The sequence below is a fragment of the Notothenia coriiceps genome, unplaced genomic scaffold (genome assembly GCF_000735185.1).
Source record: "Notothenia coriiceps isolate Sejong01 unplaced genomic scaffold, NC01 NC01_scaffold00027241, whole genome shotgun sequence".
NCBI classification, from domain to species: domain Eukaryota; kingdom Metazoa; phylum Chordata; class Actinopteri; order Perciformes; family Nototheniidae; genus Notothenia; species Notothenia coriiceps.
In genome coordinates, this window is record NW_011359942.1 from 43,459 (window position 1) to 53,706 (window position 10,248).

General features: G+C 37.0%; 2 protein-coding genes across 2 annotated transcripts; one reads left to right on the forward strand and one right to left on the reverse strand.

Annotated features, from left to right (window-relative positions):
• Positions 1 to 10: 10 nt before the first annotated feature.
• On the reverse strand, positions 11 to 4,509 carry txndc12 (thioredoxin domain containing 12 (endoplasmic reticulum)). The gene is made up of 7 exons (XM_010785159.1): positions 4,316 to 4,509; positions 3,112 to 3,172; positions 2,194 to 2,246; positions 1,820 to 1,893; positions 1,615 to 1,684; positions 1,049 to 1,132; positions 11 to 844 (listed from the first exon to the last, which is right to left on the reverse strand). The coding sequence occupies exons 1-7, from the start codon at positions 4,413 to 4,415 to the stop codon at positions 765 to 767; spliced, it is 522 nt and encodes a 173-aa protein (XP_010783461.1). The 5' UTR covers positions 4,416 to 4,509; the 3' UTR covers positions 11 to 764.
• A 729-nt stretch (positions 4,510 to 5,238) lies between these two features.
• LOC104957516 (transcription factor BTF3 homolog 4) lies at positions 5,239 to 9,639 on the forward strand. The gene is made up of 6 exons (XM_010785160.1): positions 5,239 to 5,318; positions 6,370 to 6,429; positions 7,245 to 7,358; positions 8,036 to 8,237; positions 8,938 to 8,997; positions 9,194 to 9,639. The coding sequence occupies exons 2-6, from the start codon at positions 6,376 to 6,378 to the stop codon at positions 9,238 to 9,240; spliced, it is 477 nt and encodes a 158-aa protein (XP_010783462.1). The 5' UTR covers positions 5,239 to 5,318; positions 6,370 to 6,375; the 3' UTR covers positions 9,241 to 9,639.
• Positions 9,640 to 10,248: the final 609 nt, after the last annotated feature.

The window sequence follows — 10,248 nt, forward strand, 5'->3', positions numbered from 1 at the left end:
CACACACCACTGAGTTCAACACACTTTATTTGCACACCAGGCTGTGTGCATGTATAAAATACATCAAGACACATTACCAATGTTTTCTTCCCTCATTCAAAGAATTGAACCAACAAACAAAAAACAGGTACCGAGTGGTGTCACTTCACGAGCAGCCAAACAAACCCGAACAGGAAAACAAAAAGTTTATAGATATAGCTAAAGTATACATTAATTGGCAGGTTTAAATGAATACGTAATAGACTGAGGATAACATAAATCAGAATTACTATGTTGTTGTGCATGGTAAACAACAACACATTATAATAAACGTACTGTCGAGGATATTTGGAAGCACATTACTGTAGATGTTAATATGTCAGATGAAATACTGTATAATTTGTTGGCTAAAAGCATAAATATTAAAAAAGTGGCAATACAAGGTGTTAGGAAAACTTCTATAAACTAAGACTCACATTTCATGGCCATATTGTGACAAACATGGAAATGTACCTAAAACTTGGCATTTTCCAGAGGTTTCCATTCAAAAACAGTATGCAAGTGAGAGGTAATGGCAGTTAACTTGGCTAGCGTGTGTTGGTGTTAGTCTACAGATACAGTTCATGGCATTAACAGTAGATGACGACAGGAAGTGTTGGAAAAAATACCGTACAGGACAAAAAGAAATACTCAAGCACCGATTTTAATGGTTGTCTTGGTTCAGTTCTGTATGGGGGGGGTTGGGGTGTAGCCCTTCAGCCCGACGTCCCTCTGACCTCCCCCCCTCACAGCTCGTCTCCGGTGTGACCCTGCTTGGAGGCGTCGCCCGTCAGCTTCTCCTGCGCCTCCTTCATACCGGACACCACTGAGTGGGGAAAACACACGTTAGGGCTGCACGAGTCGGACAGAAATAACTAGGTTTGATTATATGAACACATTTGCAATTTTGATTTGATTGCGATATTGTCCTGATATATGGGCGTTTTAACAATGTTGGTGTTGGTAACATGAAAGTTCAATTTTACTTTAAAAAATCTAAATGAACCCATTAATAGTCTGGATGTTTTACCATGTTCGGCGTTGCTGTAGAAGTACTTGTAGTTTGGATTTCCGTTCTTGTTGGTGATTTCAGGATGGACTTTGCCGCTGGGATCTGTGAGGAAAGAGAACATTAATATAAAAGGTTTGCAAAAGTTGAAATCCAAACAATATAAGGCTGCAACCAACCCATTTTTTTCTTCAATTAATCTGACTGTTATTTTCTTGATTGATGTATGAATTATTTGCTCAGATAATTGCTTTCCTAACAACTCTCCAAATACCAATTCATTTCAACAGAATGCCACATAAAAAGGTGATATATTGAACTACTTTACTAGGTTCAATCAAAGGTTGATGAAACACATTCAACTATTTGATTAGATGTTCCTGTGTCGTTGTATTCCTCTGTTGTCCAATATGCATTGCAGTTAATTTAAAAATACTTGATTAGAATCTTGCTTTCTCACTGAAAAATATAACCTCTACACACTAGGATAAGAAGATTCTACTGAAACGTTATCAGACACTGTGTGTTACTATAGACTAAACTATCCGTCTCTCTAATGGACGATTCGGACTCAACCGCCCCCGTACCGAGGAAAAGAATCCGAGGAATGTATCCTCCGTCTGGGCTGTAGGTTTCATCCTTTGGCTCCTCATCATCCTGCAAACACCAGACAACGGATCATTTACAAGACCTCATAATAAATACAGTATGTTAGTGTTGGCTAGTAGCGATCATAAAACACACAAGTGAATTTAAACCTGGTTCATTTAAATAAACTGTTTATTTACGTACCTCCAGGTTGATCATAACAAAGTTGTGTGCAAGTTCAGAGATTTCCTTGGACTCTGCAAATTTGGGCTTCAGTGCTGATGTAGAAGGAACAAAAAAACTGTTAATCATTATCTTATATTGCTATTAAAAAAAACAAAAGCCAACCTTAATAAAAATGTCCTGTTTGCCCACATTACAGACGATCATTATCCTGAGCTGACCGGATAACTAATGTTTAATCATCTGCACGCAGTGTGATACCGTTTGTTCTCTGTCTAAACAGTGGAAAAATTATCTCACATAAAATAAAGACTTTGAAAACTTTGCCTACGTTTCCCCTTTTTTCTGCTGTTTCTATAATGAAAAGGGAGAAACGCATCATTATAGTGTTTTACCTTTGCAGGCTCCACACCAGGTTTTGTGGATGATGAGCATGATAGGCAGTCCGCTGTCGATGCAAACATGAAAACATTTGTTACATTTTTATTCTTTACCTTCATTGCGTTTACATTTCAATAAAATAAACTTCAAGTACCTTCCACAATTGTATAATGAATATTCTTTACACATTATTTTGGTCTATTATAGTGTATTATTACTAATTCTGTATATTTTATAATGGATATACTCTATGAATATATATCTTTCTACTCTTGATATGCAAATATTTACTGTTTATTTAATTATATTTTTAACTTGTGCAATGCCATGTTCACATGCTGCCGTAACAAAACAATTCCGGATCAATAAAGTTTATTCGATCTTACCTTCATACCAAGAGTAAAAGATAGTAACTGACTTCAGTTGAGCCTGCAACTGCCTTAAATAATGATATATATACACTATAACAACTTTATTTTTCATTTTTTATGATATATACACTTTTAATCTTTGAATAAAACATTGAGTAAAAAATCCTGAAAATCTGCACCAGTAATTTGTGGAAATGTAGAAGTTGGGATTTCTTTAAAACTCGTTTAAAGCCTCAGGGCTAATGATTATACAGAAGGTGGCACAGCAGGTTTTAGGAAGTGTGTGTAATATCTCCCCTCTCAGTGTGTGTGTAATATCTCACCTCTCAGTGTGTGTGTAATATCTCACCTCTCAGTTCGTGTGTGTGTAATATCTCCCCTCTCAGTGTGTGTGTAATATCTCCCCTCTCAGTGTGTGTGTAATATCTCACCTCTCAGTGTGTGTGTAATATCTCACCTCTCAGTTCGTGTGTGTGTAATATCTCCCCTCTCAGTGTGTGTGTAATATCTCACCTCTCAGTTCGTGTGTGTGTAATATCTCCCCTCTCAGTTTGAACTCACCTGGCCTCAGCTTCTCTCTTCCCATCATCCAGCATCCTCCAGTGGATGTTATCTCCAAACCCTGCCGGGGGGGAAGTGGTTATGAGCACACATCCATTGTGTCTGGAACATTATATTTCTACAGCAGGGCGGGTCTGCCCTAAATACAATATCAACAGAAGGAGTTGTCGGGAAGCAAACCAATGGAGGTAATGGAATATGCTACGTTCAGTCAATAGCTCGTAGTTTTATATATTAGCATTTGGACAAATTATGCAATATACTGAATTAAGATTCCTCCTCATCTGCATGCAGCTGCAAGGCATGTGGCTGTGGTATTAAGTAACATTTCCTGGTAAAACTGCTGAAAATGTATGTGATTGTGAAAGTAATACTAAATTACACATATATACGTGAGAAACATATGATTTCCTTCATAGTATGAACTTTAAATGTTTGGTCAAGGCATGTGTGGGGTCATAATAATAGGAGACTATATATGGTGCTATATTTTAGATATTTAAATATAGTATCGGTTGTCTTTCCTGGTTTTATTGCATTACAGCAAAGTGATGCAATGTTCTGAATGTACAGGAAAAGCCTGTTTTAGCAGTTCTACTATTTGCCTTTATCCGCTCAGTCATTATATCTACATTATGATGGATATTGATCAAGGTGTAACTATTTGCAAAATAACTAATTGTCCAACCTTCAATACTGAAAGACAAGATATACAGTATGATTGTCTTTACATCAACCAGCATGAGGTATTATTATTTGTACAATGATTGACTGTTTTGAAATACTGAAAATAAAATATTATATCCTAAAAATAAAAAAGTATTTTCAAACCGTTTTTGCCAATTACATCTTGTATCACACTATGGATATATTTATTTTATTAAGAAAACATCTGTTTCCTATGGGACAAATAACGTTTTTTTCATCAGTATGGAATCACTGTTTACATTAAAAAGGGAATAATTTTTCTATACTGGGATTTTTGCAGTAAAAACATGTTGGTTTATCTGGAAAAAGATGAAATGAAGAGTTAATTTGTAGCTGAAAGAGCGCACCTTTATTAAAACACCTGTCCACCAGGACGCAGAGTTAGTGATCAAGGATGTTCATACAAAGACACACAGCCCTGGTAACTCTATCAATGACCAGAAATCCGCTTACACTCGCTTCACTTTGTGTGTTCACTCCAAAAATACCAACTCACCTTTCCCGCTGGCTGCTTGCACAACATCTTGAAAGCACGTCAAAGAAAACAAAACCTGCAGAGATGAAACTAAAGCGATTTTCACAAAAGACGTTTGCATTTTGACTGGCTTTTCCCCCTCACAACTGCGGCTAGTGGTTATAAGCTAATGGCAACAAGCTAATGGCACTGACTGTAGTGAACCAGTGACCCGGATATTCAACCACAGGATTTCACAATAAAAGTCTCTCGGATTAAGTTTCAAGCTTTTAATTTGTCCCTTAAAAGTCCGTTAATAGAGGAAAATGATGATACAATAATAATAACAATAATAATAATAATAATAATAATAATAATGTTAATTATATAATGTTCTTTAGTTGTAGTTCCTTAAAGTTATTTAAAACTAAACAAAACATTATCTTTGCAAAAAATGAAATCCCTGTAAATTGTTTTTATTTATTTATATCAGGTCTGACTATCAATGGAATGTAGAGTAGACAAGCATTTTTCTTCTTCCTGCTTCATTTCAGACATGAAAAGTTAATTGATGTTGCTTGCAGATAGAAAAAATGGGTTTATAACTAAATATGTTTATTTCAAAATAAAATATTTGAGGCGTGATAGACCCATCCGCAGCAGTGACATTAAACTGACGTCACATCCACAAAACCGCGTGCTCCTGGCTGCGGTTTCAACTGGTAAAGTTAGACAGCGAAATATATCAAAGAAACCGGAAATCAGTACCAAAACAAAAGTTTAAAAGCCGCTTTATAATTAATACATTCATATTTTTAGGCATTTTGCATATTAAATCCCATGGATTAGATCAAAACGTATATATCTTAACTTTATTATTAATATGTTCCTTATAGAAATAAAAAATATTGCTGTTGTTGGGTTCACGGTCATTTTACTTTGAAAATATTATTAGGAAGTGTCTTATATTGCTGCTGTCTTGATCCTTCAGCTTCATTAGTAGCGTGAACAGTTCAGCGGACTGTCAGCTTATTCATTTTAAAAGGTAACACAATCTATTCATTTTGTGGTAAACTTCTGAGCCGGTTTGTTTTATCGTTTGATTTTGAAGTTGATGTTAGCGGTTTCCCTTGTCAGGAAGAAAAAGACAGTTCGTTTACCTTGTTCAGCGACTATGCTAATATTAGCTAAATTAGCCGTTTAGCTAGTTAGCAACATGACTAGCAGCTACGTTAGACTCAAATGTCAGTTAGAAAATAAGCCTCGGATACTTTTCTTTCTCATTTCCAATTTGTATTATATTGTGGTTAAAACATTTAGTGTATCCCTAATGGCAGTATGCCTGTCAGCTGATCCGTTAGCAGTCTGTTAGCTCAGTGCTAAAGTGTGGAAATGAGGATTATTGTAGCTTTAATTGCCCAACTCATGCTGTAGGCTACAACATGTAATCACACGTGCTTCCGTAAAGCAGTGTGCGGTTAAGTATTTGAGCATTTTAATTCAGTTAAAGTATAAATATTGTAAAGTCCTAACTAAGAGTCTTGAATTTACAACCAATTAAAAGTAATTTTACTAATTGTGCATTAAAGTGTTTCAGTGCTTTTCTATTATTTGATATGGATTAATATAACTGCTGCCATGATTTGTAAATTGGATCACTTAACTAAGGTAGATATTTTTAGTTTGAGTTTAAAATAGCAATAATAAAGATGGAAAATACTCGTGTAAAAGTCCTGAATTTACAATCAATCAAAAGTAATGGTACTCATTGTGCAGTAAAGTGTTCAGTGTGTTCAGTTATTTTCTATTTTAAAGGATGTTTTTTATTTTTATAGATCAATACTACTGCTGCAATGATTTGTAAATGCAACACTGCTGTACTACTGTAGATGTTATAGTTTGAACATGACATGGAAATACTCAAGTGAAGTACTAACATATCTTTGATTACTCTACTTGAGTAAATGTATGTTGCAATAAACTGCCTTTTTTCCCTATTGTGCTAAACTACATACCTCATGATGTACTGTTTTTGCTCCTATGTAAAATGCATGGGATTAAAATAATGATACATTTGTTTTTTTGTTCACAAACAGAACACTATGAATCAAGAAAGGCTCGCCAAACTCCAGGCACAAGTCCGGATAGGAGGAAAGGTACAGTCTGCATTTCTTTTGGACATACTTCTAAATATTTGATTCTTTTTTTTTTATTAAAAAAAGCTCAGTATAGGAACATCAGTTGGGTTTCTCACGTTTGTCCTTGTTGACTTAGTTGTGGCACATTTTAAGGAGTGTTGTGGCATTCAGCACCTGCCAGGTCTTTCCTCCTGACCTCAGCATTCCCTTTATGGAGAGCATTGCCCCTTCATCTGTGGCCTCTGTAGCTTTGTTCCACTGCATTGTGAGGTCTTCAGCTACACACTAGGTGGCGTTATTTGTTATTTTAGCTTTGACAGGCCTTTAGCCCATTTCCAAATCGCACCACATTGACACTTTTAAAAAACAAGTATTATAGAAAGCTTTTATTTTCATTGTAAATAATGTAATCATATTAGGAGCGTTACTCCTGATTATTACAATTAAAACACTCAAGCAAAAAACGCCTCCACAGCCTACAGTACAGAGTCCTGCATCGGGTCGGGTGACCCGCAAAAAAGTGGTGGTATTTTTTCAAACATTTTTTTATTTTGCACGTCGCGGGAGCGGGTCTTGAAAATCAGACCCGTGCAGGACTCTGCTACAGCACTGGTTCCATTGGCTCCTTAAATCTAGTAATTTTAGTCTTGTATTTGAAACTGCTTTACCACTGATATTATCTAGAAATTAGTTATTAGTGTGTTTTTAAGATTAAATGAAAATGTACATCAAAAAGGTCCTGCGTGACCTGGTGCTGTTAAATTGTATTTGACATATTGGTAGAGTCAGCTGTCTAATCCTTTTTTTGGCATCCTCACCTGTTCTGTCCTCAGGGAACCGCCCGCAGGAAGAAGAAGGTCGTTCACAAAACAGCAACAGCTGATGACAAAAAACTCCAGGGATCCCTGAAGAAACTGGCAGTAAACAACATTGCTGGGATAGAAGAGGTGAGCCATCAAAGGAAGCCAACAGACGATTGCTCCGTTTTAACTTTTTACATTTTTTTTTTGTCAGAGTCCCGATAAGGAAAGATAAAAGAAAGAGAGCCCTCTCCGATCTTGTCATTTAGTTTATTTTTAGGGAGCTTTAATCCAACTCGCTCCCGCAAAGTCTCTCGGATAAATCAATGCATAAAGAAACGATACAACTACCCTGATGCTCACAAGTCTCCTTCATTTATCTTGTGGCTCAGTTTGCCTTTCGTATATTACTGTGAATGATCAATTGTTAAAGGTTAATTTAGGGAAGTTTTGTTCAAATCTGAAGCAACGGTCTATTGCTTGAGGTTGTATGCTGTAAATAGTTTGACTATTCCAAATGTTAGTCACGGAGGCGTGTGGTGCAGTGGATTGAGCGTTGGTGATCAGATCAGGGGGTCACAGGTTCAAACCCCACTGCAGTCAGCATGTCGTTGTGTCCCTGGGCAAGGCACTTCACATCTTTCCTTAACCCCATCATGTTTTCCCTAAGGTTAAGGAATACTGGTTAGAAACAGACGTAGGACTATATTTTTGGACAATTTGAGCACAACCTAAGAATATACACAAAGTACTGCTTATATCTTGATGCTGCAGAACCCTGTGGTATGCCCCATTTGCTCTAAATCTGTTATCTGTTTCCTCAGGTGAATATGATTAAAGATGATGGGACGGTGATCCACTTCAACAACCCCAAAGTGCAGGCGTCTCTGTCCGCCAACACCTTCGCCATCACGGGCCACGCTGAGACCAAGCAGCTGACGGAGATGCTGCCGGGCATCCTGAGCCAGCTGGGTGCCGACAGCCTGAGCAGCCTGCGCAAACTGGCCGAGCAGTTCCCACGGCAATGTAAGCAAACACACACACTTGTACAGGCACAGGTACAATGTCAGGGGTCACTGTGGGACTGTAATATTAGTGATTTGTTGTCAGCCAAGTCATCAGATTTTGTGAATACTTGGATTAAAACGAAGGTATGTCGTAGTGAGAATAGTTACCACTTTTTAAACCCGAAGACCGTACACAGTAAAAAAAAATGCAGTATGAATGTGCTGCCTTCAACACATCAGTGTATTCATGCAGATTTGTTAAACAGCTTTGTTTGTTTAGAATCACTAGAGAACAAGAAAGGATTTAAGATGACTGAGGAACTGGTTATAGAAGTGACGATAACAAAAGAGCACAACAACGATTGAGAGGGAAGGGCCAACACTTCAATATACTAAACATATGAGCATTTAAACACTGTTAATTGATACAAGACAAAATAACCATCCCCCTAGGATACATGATTTGAGTGTAGGTGATTCAGTTTCAAGCCTTTGCATGTAATTTGAAACAAAGACCAGTCAAGCAAACGGGAAATAGGAGCGGCTTTTCCACATGGCAACAGAACTAATTATGTGATGTTTGTTTTCTCCAGTTGTCATGGAATTGTAGATGTCGTCATTCATCTGTCCGGGCATTTCCATCCATGTTAAGCACCACTTCAACATGGAGCTCAACTTTGGATTAACTTGGTTGGTTTTTCTTTTCATGTCTTTGGCAGCAATGGACATGAAAGCAGTTAAGGAGGTGATTGCAGAAGAAGAGGATGACGATGTACCAGGTAAACACTTTTTTTTTTTTATCAACCAATAAAATAAGAACTTTAGTTGCGTTTGCATTCTCATTTTCAAATTGTTTTTTTTATCAATGCTTCGGTTGCAAGCCCTTAATAATAAAGGCTTGAATCACCTGCTACGCTTTCACAAATTGTTGGACTAACAATACCTTGATGTTCTTTCTTGTTTCCTATCTTCCAGATCTCGTGGAGAACTTTGATGAAGCCTCAAAGAACGAAGCAAACTGAAGAACCCTTTTTTTCCTCCGTCAACCGTTTTATGTTTTACCTCGTTCGGACTCACAAAGGGCATTTCCTCTTGTGCTGGAAACGGTTGTTAAAAGTGCGATGCATCAGCACCTCCGGAGACGTGAAGCGCTGGGTCTAGCCTGCCACAGCAACATCATGCGGATACAGTAGGTTTTCATTTCAGTAGGCTGTGACGTTGTGGACACGGTGAGAAACGAGGATCGGCACGACTCTCAGCACCAAAAGGACTCCAACTTCTTTAGAAATAAGCTTTCTACATGGTTAAACATGGCTAGTATTTAAGAGATTGTTTAGGAAATTGCAATCAAAGTGAACTCTTCATTCACTTTACATTATAGCGTTGATTATGAATTTAATAAAACATTTTTGGGCTATTGACGCATGTCGTTATTACTTGACTTGTCCGATTGGTTTTTAGCCATCAGAAGAATCCTATTCGCCTCATGGGGAAACAGTCTGTAGTATTAACCCCCTACATACTAGCTCTGATGAATACTTTAGAAGTAGTAGAGTCTTCTATATGTTAAGAGTGTAACTGATGCTAGTTTTATAAATAGAACAAACGGTTATTATAAGCCCCACAGTGGTCCTCTTCCTTTACACGTCCTTGAATTCGTCGATATCTGATCCGTTACGTAACACAATATTCTGGAAGTTGAAATAAAAATACTTTGAAACTAAACTTTGAGTTAAAAAAAAAAACGATTTAAATTGCATCAATTTGATCTTTGGCTGTGTTGCTACTGTATAGTCTGCTATGATATAATAATAATAATAATCAACAGTGGTGGAAAAAGGATATAGATAAAAGTAGCATTAAAAATGCATCAAAGCATAATTCTCAATGACTAGTAAACGCGATGCAGTCACAATGTCTTAAGTGAAAGATTAAAAAAGTATTAGTCGTGAAACTCAAAGTACCTACATTAAAAGCACTCATTCAGCAGTGTATTACATTAGGATTATTATTGTTGATGCATTCAAGAG

What these genes read in the sequence shown, in the direction of transcription:
- txndc12 (XM_010785159.1), bottom strand. Translation starts at nt 4,415, where the DNA reads ATGCAAACGTCTTTTGTGAAAATCGCTTTAGTTTCATCTCTGCAGGTT. An exon ending in AAGAGAGAAGCTGAGGCCAG is followed by an intron (nt 2,247 to 3,111) that starts GTGAGTTCAAAC and finishes TTGCATCGACAG; the next exon opens with CGGACTGCCTATCATGCTCA. An exon ending in TTGTTATGATCAACCTGGAG is followed by an intron (nt 1,685 to 1,819) that starts GTACGTAAATAA and finishes TGGTGTTTGCAG; the next exon opens with GATGATGAGGAGCCAAAGGA.
- LOC104957516 (XM_010785160.1), top strand. Translation starts at nt 6,376, where the DNA reads ATGAATCAAGAAAGGCTCGCCAAACTCCAGGCACAAGTCCGGATAGGA. An exon ending in CGAGCAGTTCCCACGGCAAT is followed by an intron (nt 8,238 to 8,937) that starts GTAAGCAAACAC and finishes TGTCTTTGGCAG; the next exon opens with CAATGGACATGAAAGCAGTT. An exon ending in AGAGGATGACGATGTACCAG is followed by an intron (nt 8,998 to 9,193) that starts GTAAACACTTTT and finishes CCTATCTTCCAG; the next exon opens with ATCTCGTGGAGAACTTTGAT.